At 40.6% G+C, this 20,294-nt stretch overlaps 1 protein-coding gene across 4 annotated transcripts in view; it reads right to left on the bottom strand.

Annotated features, from left to right (window-relative positions):
- USP32 (ubiquitin specific peptidase 32) overlaps positions 1-17,949 on the bottom strand; it is a 147,528-nt gene extending 129,579 nt beyond the window's left edge. For all 4 annotated transcript variants that reach the window (XM_054008217.1, XM_054008219.1, XM_054008220.1 and 1 more), the window contains exon 1: positions 17,775-17,949. In XM_054008217.1, the coding sequence (XP_053864192.1) occupies positions 17,775-17,832 (58 nt within the window). In that variant the 5' untranslated portion in view covers positions 17,833-17,949. The remainder of the gene's footprint in view (positions 1-17,774) is intronic.
- Positions 17,950-20,294: the final 2,345 nt, after the last annotated feature.

The following is a 20,294-nucleotide window of genomic DNA, read 5'->3' as shown; positions in this document are numbered from 1 at the left end:
AGTAACCGAGTGGTGTTTACACCAGCCCTTAGCTCAGTTTAACTACATCGCACAGGGCCTAACATTCTGCACGGCCCTGAGCAATGAAGTAAGCAGATGTAATTTTGTAGCCTGGACCAGCCCTAAATCAATTTAAAGGTCATGACAATTGAAATTAATCCCAACATTTTGCACATCAGATGCACAGCAGAGTCCTTTTTAAAGGATCAAGGTCCACCTTTCTTACTGCTAACCATGAATGTCAAACAACTAAAGAAACCTAAATGCAGTAACATCAGTGAAAAATTAAACTCTCAATTTTCTCCCAAAAACTGATCCTAGTAATTTGGTATCCTGAATTTAATATGTTCCAGACTATGTGTGATGGCACCAAGTCACTTAATTCGAGCATTTGTGGCAAAGTATGGTATTTGTATATTGATTATTGGAAAATATCAATGAACAGAGGCTCCATTTTCCTCTTCAATGGGAAACAATAACATGCTTAGTAATTTTATCCCAGAGTCTTTCAATGATTTGAAAAAATAAATGTTAATTGGCTTCTATATACTATTTGGCTTGGGAAAAGGAGGGTGTTGGTAGAAGACAACTGGTTTCCTAGATAAGTTGGATGATTCTAGCTCTTCTCTTAGAAATCTACCTTACACCTTCTATCATCCTGCTTATAGACTCTGGAAGCAGAGAGGAATGTGTTGCTGATCCACTGAGAGAGACACTAAATTATACATAACATTTCAAACCCACACAAATATTCAAACTCTAGTCAATCAAAGCCTGGCAGATATCCCAAGCGGTACTATTTCAGCAGTTTTTGCCAAAAACTGAACTATAGCAGCAGACATACAGAGACCTTAATTTGCTATAAAAATATTATCCGTATACTAACAAACAAGAAAAACAAAAACAATCTATGAAGCAATGTCAGGAGAAGTGATGTCTGCTGAGAATGCTGAGGTCAAACAAAAATTTTCATATACCACGGTTCTCTGGTTGATGCCAATAATCATTTTACACCTAAGTGAGAAATATCAATACAGCAGCTTGTACTTCCCATTTTTCAGCATTTGGCTGCTCTCCAACACCCTTGCAAAGAAGGTTAGATTTTGCAGAAATAAGGCATCTCCAATGGACAAAGAGCATCAGATTTAAGTAAGACCAAGTGCTGCTATTAAAAATGCAAAAAAGTCATGCTTGGACAACAAGCATCACAGCAGAGAAAGATCAGGTTCAGAGAAATTTTGTGTAGAGGTTAGACCAATGGATAGTCAAGATTAATGGGTTCTTTTACTGTAGTACAAAGAAACACCAGTGCATACCATGTCTATGCACAGATCCTATGGTGGTGAGCACCATAGAAGTGACTAAAAATATTAATTCTAATCCTATTAGTAAACAAAAACAACGCAAACAAGCCAACCAAAAATATGCTGTTTCTCCCACAACCCCTCAAAAAAATCCTCAGAAAAAAAAAGTTTAATGCTGTAATCACATTACATCATATAATCAGTTACAGATCATAGGTGGGGCTAGAGCCAGCGTTCATTAATATAGAACTATACTTCATTAATATTGGCAGAAGTAATAGCACAAAAGGCCTGATAGATCTTTACATACCAAAGATCTCTGATGATACTCCAAACACAACTTTATCTGGCTACATGAAAGGAAGTCAATCCTTGTTTTTACATTAGATCATTTAAAAACACTAAACTCAAAGTAGAGTCTAACATACGTACATTACTGAAACAAATTGGAAAAAACAGAGGAGATGAGAATTTAGTATATGTTCGGGGGAGGAACACTCCTAGAATATAGGTTTAAAGCACCTTACAGTACTTTTAACATGGCTGTACGTTTTCCTAAATTATGGTCACACACAAATTCACAAGACACCATACAAGGACATATCTGTTCAGTTCCCATCGACATTACTGGGTAAAGAGCACTAATTGCCTGTGCATTGCCTTGGAAAAATTTACCCCCAAGTACCAAAAATAAAGACTACCAAGTACCAACAGTATGTGACTATGCATTGCATGCCATTGGTGGTTTGATAAAAACATGCAAATACTGGATTTTAACGCCAGGGGCTTCTCTGTCCCTATTATGCCGAGTTAAATGCTCACCTTTAACAAAGAAAGTAAAATTCTCCTGCTCCAAGACGTCCCTCAGTTTGAGCTCTGGTTTTACTAGTTCTCTTAACGTTCTGATTTTTTTTTAAGTGATAGTTTTACAGGTTCAATATCAAATTTATAGAACATATAATTAATCTCTAACTAAAGAATAATCTTCCCTGTAATCACTTGCTCAGTATTTCCCCCTGGAATTTTTGTCCTACTTATACATGGAAATTTTATTACTTTTTTCATTACTCTGCATTGTGACTCCACGGCTGCTATGAAGTTGTCAGGAACCAAACCAATTTCTGAGAGGTTTCAAAGAGGCAAAATATACAAGTTATTGTAAAATATTTTGGGGAATATTCCCAATCTGCAAAAGGCAATTGAAACAACTGGATCAATGGATTATAAACTCTGTAATATATTGTGAAAAAACTGAGCTACATCCACATTTAAGAATTCTCATGACCAGTCTACCAACAATGACATCATTCAAATTGCATGGTGCATCTCAATTTGAACTAACTCAGATATTGTTATCACATAGTTACCACAAACAGTAGTTAAAAGGAATTTAGGAAAGAATAGTATAGTTTTGATACTGTTATTAGTATACATCGGTACAGTATTTTCTTTTAATAAATCTTTTTCTTGACAATAGTGACACACCCCAGTTGTCAGTGAAAGCGTTTTCTTGGTTCCATTAACCCCAACCATAGTGCACATCAAGGGTTTAGTATCACATGTGGAGATAGGAGAAGAAGATTTGTTTATTACAATAGGATTTCCTGATTTTCTATAACATGAGTACTTTATGTGGCATTTAATCTTCAACACACTTTACTCCTCACAGCTAGGATCCTCAAAAGGAATGTTAAGTATTATTAGGCTGTTTGTTCACCTGTAAAAGGACCCCCAACAGGGTACAAGCAATCACACTGCCATTTGGGTTACACTGCTTCAAGCAAAGCTGATCACTATGTGCTCTGCAGAAGTCTCCATCATAATACTAGTATGGACTAGAATGAGTACATCATAGCCTCAATAGTGCATATAATCCTCTCAGTCTGAGAATTTAAAAAATATATATATATTGGCCCTATTTTATATCCTTAGGAATTAAAGCCTAAGTTTATACCCCCTAGGAGACCAACTTTACAAGCCTCAAAGGGAGCGGGAAAAACTAAAATTTTAGAAACCTCTAAAGATCTGTAATTGCTTTTCCCATACGTAATGCTGCAATTTTAAAGTGTGAGCTCTTGGGATCTTCTAAGACTGAAAAGTGCTAACTGCTTTCCAGTGCCTTGCCTTAGCCATGTCTAGCCCTTATAGGTTATGAGATATACTCCCAATTCTCTTGACCAAAGACTTTTTGGCTTCCTGTCTTATGACAAGGAACCATCTCCTCCAGACATTGTTATTGGTAAGCTGAACAGAAAGCTCCTCCACGAACTACTGGTGCCACCAGAAAACAGAGAGAACCTCCACACAACAAGGTCGGGACTGTAAGAAAAGGAACTCCAAATCAAGATGCGAGACAAGAATGAAGACAACAGCCACATTTTAGGATGCTTATCCAAGATGAACCACCACATCTTTTCATTTTTTCCTATCATCAGTTTCTATATCCTGCTCTCCCATACTTTTTCCTTCCAGCCACACTGCCTTTTGCCTCTATGGCATACGTTTCATACTCTATGTAATTCTTTTAACATCCTCTGGAAGAAAACTTTGAAAACTTCTTTCTACTCTTTCTATCGTGAGGATGTTTCATCCAATTTAGATTAAATACAAATCCCTGCTCTTCTGATCTGCCACTTTGTCTACAGTGCTTGCAGTGTGTATCTATTGCGATTAGGTATTATCAGAAACGAACAACACAGTAGGTTCAGCCATGATTCAGAAGAGCAGCTGAAAATGGCTTATATTTTATTACCTCCAGGAAATATAGTCAGATGGCTAGCATTTATTAAAATTAATTTTACATTAAACAGTGTTTACCCAGGAAGTATGTGGATTACCCCGAAGAGAATATACATGTAAATAAGAACCACATCCAAACCAGTAAAAGCTAAGCTCAGAATTAAATACTGGTCACAGATAAAGAATTCACTACTAGGAAATTCAGAGACTAGAAATACTCTGGACATTATCCCACTGTAAGTTTAATGTCCTGCCTATACGTTAAATGTAACCATATTGGGGGGACCCAGTTACAACACAAGCTGTCCCACACGTTAAGTATAGGTTCCATTTTAGAGTCGGGGAAAACCTACCTGTATTCAGAAGGATTCTTAACCAGCTACACTGAAAAATGGTATCATGCCTTAAAAATTTCAACTCTGACCACTTCCCTCCTGTCTCGTGTAGAATAAACTTCAGAGTTAAAATTAATCTACATCTTCTGAAGATATTTATTTTAGGAACGGTCTACAGTAGCCTTACGGCAAAGGTTAAGAACTGAGCTTATTTTGCTACAGCCAAATAGGGATCTAACCGGAATAGTCTGGCTATTATGGACAGGGCCAAATCATGCTTGAAGAATGGCCATCAGAAAGAAAATAAACTTCAGCCTAGGTTCCTACCTGGGAAAAGTTCTAACATACATTGGCCAATGTAGATGAGGGCCAAACCGACTATGTACAATCCTTGTTTGGCTAAAATATTCAAACCATATTTCAAACAGTTCTTGACTTCTATTGTAGTTGATGAGTCAGATCTTCCCATGTATTTTGCTGTATTTCTTGGAATTCACAATTTTGTTTTAAAATCAGACTCTCTCACGCTATGGCTGTGATGCACATTCTGAGAATAAGTAGATGCACTGTTGGTTTGGGGAGCCTGCAGCCAGATCACAACAGTAGCACCCAGAAAGTGTGAATCGTCTTTTATTCCTTTTACTTAAGTGTTACTTTAAAGCCTAATTACTATCACGGAACTGTTAACTGCTTTACTGCCGAACAACATTCCAGACATCTAGCAAGGGCCCTTATCAAGTATTTCCAGCCTCAGTGGACATGTCTTAATGTTCTATTCATCTGTTACTGAAATTAATGCATATTAAAGCAACAGCAAAGAAAGCTATAAGGAAAGAAAAAGCGGTGACTGCTAGTTCACCTTTGATCAATAACATATGCAAATGAGAGACCAGAGGGACAACTGTCAGCGAAATGCAACTTAAAATATACACCTACACACTTAATATTTGCCTAGATACTATGGTGATTAGAAACATTAGAGGGATTAAAAAAACAACGAGAAGAATGAAGGCATAGAGTCCAATTTAGAGCTAACTAATTTTTTTGTATTTTATAAGTGAGGAGAAATGCATGTATTTCCTTGTAAGATGGATGTGCTAGTGTAGACAGTGCACAAACATTTTATAACACGCCTACCACTGATGGAAAATGTAGGATTCCCTTCTGCCCTCAGCCTTGCTTCACATACACCCCTCTATATAAACTGAAGACAATCTCAATCTCAAATGGAAATGCTGAAAGAAAATCCATTTTACACTGAAGATAGATTTCATAACTCAAGCTTGTTACATTAAAAGTTATGATACCCAGAACCAAATCTGCAAGGTTTGTAACTCTATTAGACAGCTTCAGGGTGAGGATGAGGAAATTAAATTACAAGTATTGTAAAACTAATTGAGAGGTCAGGTAGTGAATTCTGCAAATGGCCTCCGATAAAAAAAAGCAAGAGTTGAATTGGACAGGATAAAAACTGATAGCAAACAAATAACTATTCCTAAAATCTATTTCTGCTGCTGCACTTCCTGTTGTGAGAGTTCACATTTGAAAGCCGTAACATTTTAAACAATCATTGTGGAATACAGCAAAATGTGAATATCATCCAAGATTAACCTCAAAACGTGCCTTTTTATTATCAAATATAAATTTCTATATCTAGAGGAAAAACCTCAAATCTTTCCAGAAAACGTCATCTATTAATGTCGTGAATGAGGCAAAGAATTTCTTGCCTTGAATCCTTAATACCAAGTTAGAAAGAACATCTGTTTTCTTCCAAGTGTCTGATATTAATATAACAAAAGTGACTCGAGTCACTAAGCATCTGTATCAGGAAAGGCGAGGAAGATTTTACAGTAAAGCTGACACAAATTACACTAAAACAGAAAAATAGTGATTTGGGGAGCTTTAGAGGTGTCCCCTACCTCTGAATGGCATGGTTTCCATTTTTACCATCACTGTCTTTTTAACAGTACGATGATAAATAATTTTATCAACAGTTTAAGTGCCTTAACATGACCAACCCGGAAACATGAGAAAATCAGGGAAATAACACTTCACCCAGAACAACATATAGGATAGGGGTTATTAAGTAGCCAAGCCATTAATTACCATTCTCTCTAGAAGAAGAAATAAAAAAAAGATCAAGATCCCTTGTGATGGTCTGCAGGAAGTTACTATGAAATACCAAAAGCAATTAGCCCCTGTTATGCAATTTCCCCTCCCCCCATCATCTACCATTCTTCATACAAATTACCATAAAACACATTAGAAACAAAGGTTTCAGAGTAGCAGCCGTGTTAGTCTGTATCCGCAAAAAGAACAGGAGTACTTTCTTTTTTTAGTTTTTTCTCTCTCCTGCTGGTAATAGCTCACCTTAACTGATCACTCTCGTTATAGTGTGTATGGTAACACCTGTTGTTTCATGGTGTGTGTGTGTGTGTGTGTCTTCCTACCGTATTTTCCACTGCATGCATTCAATGAAGTGGGTTTTAGCCCACGAAAGCTTATGCTCAAATAAATTTGTTAATCTCTAAGGTGCCACAAGTACTCCTTTTATTAGAAACAAACTTCATCAAGTGGGGTATAGTGACTCATATAATGCACCAACAGCTTGACAATTATTTTTTCTCCCTAAAACAATCCTATTTCATTTATACAAACTGAAAAAATGCACCCAAATCCACAAATTTTAGTTTTAAAAAAAGTCACTCTCGGAAATTAAGTAATCATACCACATTTTTTTTCTTAACATTTGATAAAGGCTCTCCTGATAACACCTAGTCAATTTTCAGTCTGGAATAAGTTTTTATTCAAATGCATCCCTGACATACAAACTACTAGAAGTAGGAATTATCAGAGAAAGTGCTGATACATTTTAAAACACAGATGCATGCTCATGCTGATACTGCCATAACAAAATCTTATTTATAGAATCAACTTGATTTGTGAAATCGAAGTTTTACATGATTATCTATCCCCACATTTTCATTCCATCGCCACAGCTCAAATTCACTCATCAGTCCAATATAACATTTGTTTATTTTTCCAAGTTAGCTTAGCCAGTGTTTCAGTGCTTCACGATCCTTGGTATTTCCAAAATTAGCATGCTCATTCCTGGCAATTTCCATAGATTCAACTATATCAAGCCTTTCAGTGGCTGTTAAATTATTTCTATAGCACCAAAGAGGTAGGTCTTTTGTAATACCTAATTAGGTATTGCCCGAAGGTTCATGGTACATTGTCAGAGTAACCTTTAATCTGAACTAAGTCTAAACACCACCGGAGCTTAGAGATCTACCAGTTCAACTATCCAGTCATGCCTGCTAGTGAAACTCATGTACAATTCAGATGCCAATGTACCTTAGTAGATAAATAATCCAGAAAAAGAAAAACAGGAAACACTGGATGTTCATCTAAAATGCATAAAAAATATTTCAAAGGCCACCAACTAACTACTAGAACACCCACAATAAGGTTATAGTGAAACTCTTGGGGAACGTCTACACTTACCTCCGGGTCCGGCGGCAGGCAATCTATGTTCTGGGATCGATATATCGCGTCTGGTCTAGACGCGATAAATCGATCCTGGAAGTGCTCGCCGTCGACGCCGGTACTCCAGCTCGGCAAGAGGAGTACGCGGCATCGACGGGGGAGCCTCCCTGCCGCGTCTGGACCCGTGGTAAGTTCGGACTAAGGTACTTCGAATTCAGCTACGTTATTAACGTAGCTGAATTTGCGTACCTTAGTCCGAAGTGGGGGGTTAGTGTGGACCAGGCCTAAGTGTGAGGAACAACTCAAGCTCTGAGTCTGTATTCAGTTAATAGCTCAAGAATACATTTTTATCCAGAGTGCAATTCTCTCCGGTACTGAACAGATTTTTATTGGTTTGAATCCTCATCGCTCCTTTCCCTACCCTTCCCTTCATCTGTTACTAACTTAGAAAATGAAGGTATGATTTAGATGGTACATCTTCAGGTTGTGGGCTGTCTTTTCAATCTCTGTAAAGCACCATACAAAATTACAGCATTATCACTACTTGAACTTCAAGAATAAAGTTCTCCTTTTTACTGGTTTTTCCCCACTTTTTTCTGTTTTCCACAGCTTAATAGCAATAATGACCTCAAAGTCAGCTAGACTTAAATCAATAATAAAAAAAAAGCTTGGATTTTGCACAGCATAAGGATTCACTTTGGAGGTCAACTAAGGTTTTTCTTTCATCCAAATGTTCCATCATTTTTAAACCAGACGCCTGACATTACCTAAAGGGTGGGTGAAACAGTATTTGGGCATAAGAGGGAAGCTATGGTTTTCCAGCTGTGAAAAATTATTTTCAAACTAAATGTCATGGTGAACCTTGCAAAGTATTATTTTGTTACTTCTTTTCTAGCAAGTTCATAGCTAGAAGCAAATTCTTCTCAGATGTGTGACTTCGTATCTTAATCATCAAGGTAAATTACCAACTACTTTTCACCATAATACATAAAGTAAAACTGACAGGAGATTATTGATCAGATGGAAAATTGAATCATGTTTTGAGGTTAAAGAGAAATTGTTGCTAATAATCCTAGAAAATCCTGCACCCAGATTAGGATTAAGATAGTTGGCAAGATCTGAGGACAGGGGAAACCTCAGTTAGGCCTTTCAGTTGGGCAAGTGACTATCCCATTGGTCTTCTTTTCAACCACCACTTATTCACAATTCAGCCTTTTTCACTGGGAAGCCCACTAGTCAGCACAGCCTACAAATACTATTGCAAGACAGAGGTTTGTCTTCTTTGCCCCTGCATCAACCACTTGGCATGAGTCACTTCTGCACACATTCTGCATCAGTGCAGAGGCTTACTGTGTGCCCCAAAAGGATAAGCAAGGCAGAGAGTGAGATTTGTGAGGTGAGGGGCTTAAATCCCTGGAGATAAATTTATAAAACAGGTAAAGTTGTCCTACTCATGAACGTGTTGTGAAGATAGCGGTCTACAATTTCTACAGTAAATCTTCACTCGTGTCCTTATTTGTCCATGCACAGAGTGGACACCTGCCTTGCCTGTAACATGTCTGGGATATTTGAGGCAGTATTTCTTCTTTTCCTATTACAAGGTATGCAAAAACCTTCCAGTTCCAGAGAAAACTTCCATACAAAAGCCTTGGTAGCCATTACAAGGCTTTTTTTTTTTTTAAACCCCAAAGACATCCTACAAATGTTGATCGCTTATATAAGACTTTGAAATCACGCCACATTTTCAGCACCTTGGTTTTTAGCATAGTCTTCACCCTCAGTAGGGAACGGACATTTTTTCCAGACACTATGAAGGATGTTATCTAATGGTCTGAGCACAGGAACAGCTAAGTTTTTAATTCAAACTCTGTGGCTTTGGGCAAACCACTTAAGCCTTTTCTCCATGCAGAAACTTCATTTGTTTAACTTAAATCAGCTTTTAAATAGATGTGCAAGATGATGCTACTTTTTCAGGTAGACAAGCCTTTACAGATAAGGGAAAATGCGCATAGGAAGGGTAAAGAGGGGCTCGTAACTAACCTCTCTGTCTCATGGAGATGTTAAGATTCATAAGATAAAAAGAACAGGGTTGTTTAAATACTGTGTGTTATGCAACTAAACTAAAAAAAGACTAAAGCTTAAGAAAAAAAGTGTCCAACTAACAAAGCAGGATGTTGCTGAATGAAACACAAAAAGGTAATGCGCATTTTACCACTATTTGAGTAGAATATTTTTAGACTACCACTAACTGCTAGAAATAACACAGTATTAAGAGTTTTGCGAATTAGACCCTTTCAAAATCTGAGGCAGAACCCTACATTAATGGGTTTCTCTCACTTTACTAGATGGCTTCATTGTTTCATTATGTAAGTTACCTTTTCATATGAAAATTAAATGTAAAGGATGTTTTTTGTAGTTCTTCAGTACTGGAACCATCACATGGCTATTCAGACCCAAACCTGAAGAGATCTGTGTAAGCTCGAAAGCTTGTCTTTCTCACCAACAAAAGATGGTCCAATGAAAGATTAACTCACCCACCTTTTCTTTCATGGATATTCAAAGTCATTTAGATGACGTTTACTTTAAGAAAAAGTAAGTACTTCAAGAACTATAGTAACAGTATAGTAAATTAACAATTAACTTATTTAAAAAGAGAGATATAGGCTTGCATTTAAGAATGTCATTTAGAACTCAAACTCCAAAGGTTTCTTTTCTACTCTTGAACCTAAGCTAGGAAACCTCTCTTTTTATTACAGAGAAAAGAAAAGATAAGGTTCTACTAGGCAGCTCTGGAAACGTATACAGCTTTTATTACAAATCCAGGTAAGCGGGCTCCGTGGCTTTCCTCCCAATTTCTCAATCTATTCTACATCTAGAAGACTGATTCTTTGTGCAACTCAAACATAATTCAGTCTCTGAGGCAGCTTAGTTCAGAGCTCACCTGAGCAAAGCTTATGATTTAGCTCAACTAACAGATTGTTTTGTGCTGCAGAATGCACACCACTGGGCACTGAACCACTCAGTGTTTTTAAGCTAAAAAGGCAAAAATAGTTCCAGAAGGAAGTATGCACACTACAATTAAACTATCAGGTAAGGATGTATTAAAGTAGTTGCCTGTTTAAGACAACAAGTGTCTTTTTCCCCAAAAAAAAGATATTAGTGTTTTTGCCAAGTATATCCAGGAATAGTATCACCAAATACTCAAATGAAGCCACCTCTGAGGTAGTATCCAAGTGGACAAATGAAACAGCACATTGAACAACAGCGAGGAAGGGAATTGTTGCTCAAAGACATTAGGGAAAACTATTTTTTCATAGATCAGACAGAACTTCATTTCTAAGGTCTCATCAGAAAGATCTACACACAAACTGCATAGTCAACCTCAGCAGGTTAATAGTATCAGCCAACCCTTCAGAAAGTCTAACCTGTGACCACAAAGAGTCCAGGAGTTCCAAAATCTGACGCTTAGACCCTTTCCTTTTTCTATCTTCATATCTTGGATTCCTTACTCCACTTATTAATTTTAAAAAGATACTTTGTTTAAAGAAGAAGGTAGTTAGGTAACAAGAACAGTTACCTACCACAGGATTTACAAAACCAATGGGTCAAGTACAGCAGGACTCAAGTTGCCCTTCTCTATTTTAAACTAACAGCCTTTTATTACTGATGATGCATACTATTCTCAAGAGCTTCTAAATTCAAATTTCTAAATTATTCCTCTAGACCACTGTCAGCTAGATTCAGGCCCCAAAAGATCAACTTGGTCAAGACAAGCTTGTAAAGAACCCAAGATGAATACAAATATTATTAAAGATTTCAATTGTTGTGCTAGTGCAGAAGAACCAGAAACCTATTTTCATGGTGAAAGCTATAAGTGAGTTAAAAAGGCATAAAAACTGTAACCTATAACAAGTAAATGGCCTACACTGTGAAAAATAAATTATGTTTTCAGTGTTCAGTTGTTATAATCTAAGGTGTTAAAAAAAAATCAAAATCTTTTCCTGTTATCTGACAGTGTACTTTTAGATTACACTAATATTTAACACGATCAGCCACTCAACATACAATTTCTTCGGTTTATATTTTTAACGTTCAGCACATCACTGATGACGCCTTTCTTTAACCATGTGTTCCTCTGGCAGACAGCTTACCCTCTTCCATTTTAATCTCAAGTAACAACATGCTGACAACATAAAAATCTAACATTATGAAGTTGCTATTACTTACAGACTGATTTTATGCTTCTGAATAGTGAGGACTCTTCTTGCATTCACCAAATCAATTACAAGCAAATGCTTTTGCATTTACTCTTTTTTTTAAAGACAGAATAATTTCTCATTTATGAAGCACCTGCCTTCTTAGATCTTGTCTATGCTAAAGCCTTCCACATAATTTGTCTAGCACTACTGGTAGTATGTAACACTGGAAGAATTGTGTAGGTGCTAGGCAACTGCGCCAAGAGTCCTAAGGTAAATGCTCCCTTAACGCAAAGAAGTTACTCAACGCTTACCGTAGTTTAAGCATCCATTCACCTCAGAGCACCAAGCATTTGGCGCAAAGACTACACAAATGCACATTTGGTTCCTACTATCCAATTCATTCCTCTAAAACCTAGAGTTGTAGAGAAGTAGAACTCCAAGGAGGAGGAAGAGGTAGGTGGTTATTGTGTATACACAAAGGCAATACACTCAAACTACAGTTACAGGCTAGATACCTCTCTTTTCTGAGAATAGTTTTTGTACATTTCTACTTGTGGCAGCTTAATTAGGACTCCTCAAGCCACTTATTTGGGTGTTGTACTGCTGCTTTTTTAAAAAAGGCCCTCCCAAAAGAAGCATCAGCTCTAGAAACTAAGTTGTCAAATGTTGAGTAGTACCATGTGAGTTTATGAACTCCAGGTTTATAGCTCTATAGATTTATAAACAGGAAACATTATGAAACCATGCATTATCTCACACACACACACACACACACACACACACACGGCCTTAACCATAGAAAGCCCTAGGACCCTCAGTGAATGTCACCCTATTCGATGTTTAACATGTCTCAATACAACATTTATCAAAGCAGATTAGATTCAGTCAAATCCCTATGATGCAAGCAGCAATGAGTAATAATTACAGATTAGGATACAGAACAAAATAAAGAGGTCTGGGTGACCACTTGAAAATAGAAAGCCTTCTGTTAGAACCCCAGGAGAAAGTGTATGCTATTGTCTAGATCCTCAGAAAGACAACTAGTATGACCAGAACCTGTTTTGTCTGACTGGTGGCTAGTGAAATTAGCGGGAAGGTCTGAAGCCCTTTTCTCTAGTCTAACTGGTACCTGTTGTAATTTGTCTTGAGCACTCAAAGGCACTCTGCCTTGCGGCTGGTGCAGAGACATCTACTGATGTAACATGTCATTTCTTCAATAGGTCCACTGCAGTCTGTTGTAGAGAATATTTCTGCTGGTCCTACAATCTGCAACTTAGATTGTGGGCACATTTCCTTTGCCGGCCAAATGGAAACCACGTGATGCACCCAATAGGCCAGGCTTCAGTCCCACAGAGTAGTTAGCGAACCTCTTTGCCTGTTATAAACCAATGCTGTTGTGTTGTCCACCAGTACTTGGACCATGCAAGGCTTGCTCAATGGCAAAGTACTTTAGATGGTTCTTAGTTTCAGAACAGTTACAAGGAACTTGGCTTCCCATGTACGCATCACAGCACACCATAAGATTCCAACAGTGAATCCCCCAGAGCAGATAAGATGCATCACTGATTACAACCACAGAGAGGATTCCCCTCTACTCCTACCAACTAAAGGAGCTGGGCATTAAACACCCATTCCTTATCTTCGCTAGCCATTCCATCAGTGCTGCTACCAGTAAAGCTGGAATGGTGGGAGATATGAAGAAAGATATCAGTTTATATGCAGCCTAGATGTCTTACTGTGACATGTGGTAACCTAAAATCAATGAATTCATATTCCAGCTCTAGAAATGTACATAAACTGTAGGTTAATTTTACATTTTTAATACCACAATCATCTCATTAACCTTACTACCCTTGATTCCCTTTATTCCTGGATCAGGATTCCTGTGAAGACAACAGCATTTCACTCTACATATAGGTGGGGAAGGGACATTTTGCTTTGCTCTCCAATAGTAAAAAAAAAAAAAAAAAAAAAAAAAAAAAGAGAAAGAAAAACAGAACATTCTGGTAGATCCCGTATCAGACGATGAGAATAAAAATCCTACACCATACCCTTGGTTTGGCACCAAGATAGCAGCATCTTGGAAAATACCCAAGCTGGATAGATAACTTTTACTTACTTATTTCTAAAAACACTTTAATTAAGATCATTTTTCGGAGCTTTTACATAGTCCAAATTTCTCAGGACTTGTCTCTAACTATATCAGCAGCTATTTGTAATTGTACATAAGTGTTTGGAAGGCTATGCCATTTTTTTTTTTTTTTGTGACTACAGATTCTTTGTCCACAAACAATGCAAAACAATGAAACAAACAACCTATCAACAGCTGCTCATCTCTCCAAACAGTGCGCTCATAGACCACACTGTGATGCCATTGCAGATCGCATCTTAAGAAAAACATACAAGACATTTATTTGTTTTAAAGTTGTCTATGCCTCCCCAAGTACATTCAAGACAAACTGGACCTTCCTCCCTAAATAACATTATGCAGATCCATGACTAGTCACTGAAATTTCTACTGAGAGAGTGAAGTTACCTGACTGAATATTCAAAGTGCATAGAAACTGTAAATAGTCATGGACTTAGCATGCTCTGACTCTCTCTTATTTTAAAAAAATCAATATTTACAATAACAGTTTTGCCTTCTATTGTCACGACTTCCCAACATATTAATAAATTTAAGTTAAGCGCATCCTGCTATTTTCCACAAGTTAATCAGCATGCACTTAGCAGTTATAAAGAAACACATTTATGAAGGAATTAAAATCAATTGGATAACAATGGATGTCATCTACCCATTTCTCTCCTGCAGAGTCCTTACTGCCCAGACTGCTTTAGTACTACATACAGCATACAGTAGGAAAAATGAAATTATTTTATTTGTGTGTGTTTAGTATATGGGACAAGCACAGATATGGGTTTTTACATTTTCATACTTTGTCCAGTTCTCAGGGGTCCCCCGGGAACTCCCAAGATTTTAGCAACATAAGAGAAATCTTAAAATAATCTCACAGCCTATTTGTTCAAAAGTGGAAAATCTTCAAAGGTTAAGAATTCAAATTATGATTATTACGTGTTTTATAAATATGTAAAGTTTCCACACACAACTTGACCAAGTGAATTTGACTTCCACCAATCAGCTAAAATCAAACACTTCCTGTTGTATTAAATATTCAGTCTGTTCCAGAATATAAGCAGGTTACATTTGTCATTCCCCCCCCCCACACACACACACACACACCCCATTTAAATACCAGAAGTTATAAAAGGACTTAATATATTCTTACCAGAAGTTAAACAGATTTCAAAATCCTGAAAATTTAAATCTAAACTGAAAGCCAGTTCTGATACATTCACTCCTTTTTCCTATTTCATAGCATTTAGGGTATATTGCTCAGTTTTATGTCTCTTTACCCATCTGGGATAGCTTCCCTAAGTAAATGCAATCCTCAAAGCTTTAAAAATGCTTTTCACAATAAAAATATGTATATTTCATATACATCTAAGGTATCCCTTCAATCAACCCACAATCTTTCAGACACTCCAGGATCAATCACTATATATTACTCTGAGTTATGGCAAGGAAAGAACTAAGCAGCCATATGTTTCTGACACTAGACTAAGCCTGTGAATTTCATCAGTCTTGTGTATATCAAACAGGTGCACTGCCTAGAACCCTCTATGTCCTATTTATATTACATCACCAAGAGATGCCTACAGTTCCTCAATAACAAGTAACATAAAAATGACCATAAATGCAATGCATTTAGCACTGAATATTATTCTCCCTCTTTGTCCTTGGAAATAAAATCTCGAGAAAGGCAGATGACAGAGTGTAGTTAGTTCACTGTTTTAGAACCCTGCTAGCTGTATTCATCATTTAACAAGTATGCTTTCACTTCTCTATTTGTCTTAATACTCTCCAGAAGGGATCCAAAAAAAGATTATGAAAACAATGTACATCAAAAGCATAGAAGCCACTTCTACCCACCAATCTAAATAAGTGTGTGTGCACTCCCACCTTGGACAACAGCAAGTAAATGTGGGAGGGAGGAGAGAGGTATGTGAAAACTACACTCCCCATTCTGGACAGCAGCAAGTAATGGGGCTAATATATGCATGGGGCTAATATATATGTGAAAACTATGAAGTGACAGGCAGTGCCATGAAAGGAAAAGCAAGCCAGCTCCTATCACATCAGAATGCAGAATTTCCTAATGACATTTTATACTGTAGATGGGGGAACTGAGACGTGACAAGCAAAGGAGGTGCTGACTGCCGTAAGAGAACAGTGGCCTTGCAGCATCAGCAGCCGTCTAGACCCTTTGCACCTCAAAACACAGCTAATCTGTGCATGATCCAAACCAGCAAAACCTGCACAGAAGAGTAAAGGGGAGGCAAAGGCCACTGTATGTTTCTGCTAAAACTGACAAGTAAGTGCAGAAAGATGCAGGACACAGGCTGCACCAGGAGGGTCTTACAACAGCTGCCGCTCAGCTCTTGTAAAAAGGAAGAATAAGCAGCAGCCATGGTACAAGAGCCGCTGTATCTGAGGTCTATAATGCTGGTGTCAGGAATGCCAAGGCACTTTGGGCCACTTACCCCTGACCCACACTGACAGCTCCAGAAAGATATTTACATCTGTCCCTCCCTCCCCCCCACCCCACCCCACCCCCGTGATGAACCTCCCCGTTTCAGCCTCCCAGGGTGTTTACACCCCCTCCCCTCCCCTCCCGTGACAGCCCCCCAGGGTGTTTACACCCCCATCCCCTCCCGTGACAGCCCCCCAGGGTGTTTACACCCCCTCCCCTCCCGTGACAGCCCCCCAGGGTGTTTACACCCCCTCCCCTCCCGTGACAGCCCCCCAGGGTGTTTACACCCCCTCCCCTCCCCTCCCGTGACAGCCCCCCAGGGTGTTTACACCCCCACCCCTCCCCTCCCGTGACAGCCCCCCAGGGTGTTTACACCCCCATCCCCTCCCGTGACAGCCCCCCAGGGTGTTTACACCCCCTCCCCTCCCGTGACAGCCCCCCAGGGTGTTTACACCCCCTCCCCTCCCCTCCCGTGACAGCCCCCCAGGGTGTTTACACTCCCACCCCTCCCCTCCCGTGACAGCCCCCCAGGGTGTTTACACCCCCTCCCCTCCCGTGACAGCCCCCCAGGGTGTTTACACCCCCTCCCCTCCCGTGACAGCCCCCCAGGGTGTTTACACCCCCACCCCTCCCCTCCCGTGACAGCCCCCCAGGGTGTTTACACCCCCACCCCTCCCCTCCCGTGACAGCCCCCCAGGGTGTTTACACCCCCATCCCCTCCCGTGACAGCCCCCCAGGGTGTTTACACCCCCTCCCCTCCCCTCCCGTGACAGCCCCCCAGGGTGTTTACACCCCCTCCCCTCCCCTCCCGTGACAGCCCCCCAGGGTGTTTACACTCCCACCCCTCCCCTCCCGTGACAGCCCCCCAGGGTGTTTACACCCCCTCCCCTCCCGTGACAGCCCCCCAGGGTGTTTACACCCCCACCCCTCCCCTCCCGTGACAGCCCCCCAGGGTGTTTACACCCCCACCCCTCCCTTCCTGTGACAGCCCCCCAGGGTATCGTCTACATCCGTCCTCTCCTCCCTCACCCCCCCAACGCCGCCTCTCCACCCCTAGCCTGCCCTGCCTCCAAGACCCCTCCCAGCCCGGATCCCCCCACCTGCCCCCTCACGCACCCCTCCGCAGGGCCTCGTCGTAGCTGAGGAAGCCGATGCGCGACTCCTTGGCGCCCATGGTGCGCTCAGTCCATGGCCTCCGCAGCCCGGCCGGCTCGGAGCCCGGGATGCGCCGCTAGCGACTCCCGAGCAGGAGGAGGAGGGGGCCGCTCGCCGTCTCCGCCACCGCCTCCATGCCGCGTCACGTGGGGCGCTCCCTCCCGGGTCACGTGCCGGGGGAGTGTTGTGGTTCAGCAGCGGGCACCGCCCCTAACGGACACGGCGCGCTGACGCCACGCAGGGGACTCCCCGGGGGCGGGGCTGGGACGACCTGTGTCACGTGGTGCATAGAGCGCCCCAATTGCAGCGCTCGGTCGCCGCAGGGAGCCGTGAGGGGGTGGGCGCGGGAGGCGCACGGGATAGGAGGCGTTTGGGGGCTCGCTGGGGGGGAGGAGCCGTGCTGGGTGTGGGGGATGGGGCCGCGCTGGATGGGGGAAGGGGGTCACATTGGGTGAGGGGGGACCACACGGGAGGGGATGGGGCGTCAATGGAGGGAGGAGCTACACTGGATGGGGGGGCAAGGGGCCTTACTGGGGGGAGGGGCCTCACTGGGGGGAGGGGCCTCACTGGGGGGAGGGGACACTGGATGGGAGAGGGGGAGGGGCCTCACTGAGGGGAGGTGATGGGGTGGGGCCTCACTGGGGGGGAGGGGAGACACTGAAGGGAAGGGGACCACGGAGGGGGTGGGAAGGGGTTGCAAGACATACCTGGTGGGAGTGAATGTGCCACCATTAACTAAGGAATGTGAATTTCCCCCCTGAAATTCTAGGCTCCCCGACCCTGTGACAAGTATCAGAGCTTCTTTGCTAGATAGAGAGCTCATAGCTCAATACAAGGGGAATCCAGGGATGGGAAGGAAACACTATAAGCTGGAGTAGACGAGCATCTTCAAACACCCCCAAACTCAGAGGGAAAATTGGATATTGATCTGAACTTTATGGCTTGTATCCATTTACAATGAATGTCACTTTTATGTGCTTTTTCAATCTAAGAAATGTATCCAGTTCAAAGAATGCTGCAGCTGTCACATGGCAGGAGCAAATTTCTGTTCCCATATAAAGTGGTGCATTTAAATTGCATGAGGCAGAATAACTGGCTTCCTTACAGGGCTCATGATTAAAAACACCTTTAAGATATAGAATGAACATTTGTAAGATTTAAAAAAAAGAAGAAGAATATACTTTTTCTTAAAAAGAACAGGAGTACTTGTGGCACCTTAGAGACTAACAAATTTATTAGAGCATAAGCTTTCGTGGACTACAGCCCACTTCTTCGGATGCATCTGAAGAAAGATGGCCATGTTAAAGGAACTGACCTGGAACTCAGGCCATCTGGGTTTAATTCCTAGCTCCACCAGGAACTTCTTGAGTGATCTTGTGCATGTCCCCTTAATTTCTCTGTGCTTCTGTTTGACAGGCATAGAACAGGGGTGATAACATTTGCAGTGACCTACAGTCATGTGGGTTTGGAAGAAACTGCAGGGGTGGGGGGGCGTCCAGGAATCAATGTTAGGAGAGCAACTGTAGAAAGCAATTGAATGAGGGACCAATGGAAACTGATGATGGCATAAGACTGATTTCTACAGCTTTCACACTCATCATTATCGCCCCGGCTCCAACCCTTCACACCTTCTCCTTCACACAGTCTCCAACCTCCTCCATTCCTTTGTCTTTCCATCTAACTATCCCCGTTCTAACATGACCCAACTGAAAGGATTTAAATAAAAACAAAGGGGGGGGGAGAATCACAGAACTAACATGGCTCTTGCAGCCATCACCATGTTAGTTTGCTTGTATGTTTTATCTCTTTCCCCTACCCTTTGTCTTATCTATTTAGATTGTCAGCTCTTTGGGGAAGGGACTGTGTCTTATTCTGTGATTATACAGTGCCTAGCACCATGGTGACCTGTTCTCAATAAACCACTAGGCACTAACATAATAAACATGATACATTTAAAAAACCCATGTTCCTTCGCCACTCTTTGTGTAACTTATTCATTTAAACTGGAGGTTCTTTGAGCACAGATTGTCTTACTTTGTGTTTGTCTGGTGCTTAGCCCAGTAGAACTCAAATCTCAGGAGGAGCCTCTCTGTGGTACAAAATACTAAATGATCTTTCAGAAGCACTAGAATTTTGCCTTAAAATGCTTAGAAGTAACTTTATTTATCTATTCCTTTTTAAAATACAAATCAGAGAGTTTGCACACAATGGGCAATCCCAGGTTTAACAATGAAAAAAGTTCTAGATTGGGAAAACAAACTGAGACTTTATGATGGCTAGGTCTTTGTCCAGATTAAATTAACTGTGTTCTCAAAGGTACCAAAGCAGATTAATAGAGATAAGATTTTAAACACTAATGTAGGATTTGATCCACCATTACATTTATAATGAAGCCTGGTCTTGGAGAGCAAACTTATATAATTCCTTCCAGTAACATTTTATATCAAATTAAAATTAAATTGAGACACAGTAAGTTTAGAT

Source organism: Malaclemys terrapin, chromosome 18, assembly GCF_027887155.1.
Source record: "Malaclemys terrapin pileata isolate rMalTer1 chromosome 18, rMalTer1.hap1, whole genome shotgun sequence".
In the NCBI taxonomy this organism is placed as follows: domain Eukaryota; kingdom Metazoa; phylum Chordata; order Testudines; family Emydidae; genus Malaclemys; species Malaclemys terrapin.
The sequence above is the reverse complement of the archived record's forward strand: the minus strand, read 5'-3'. Positions and strand labels throughout refer to the sequence as shown.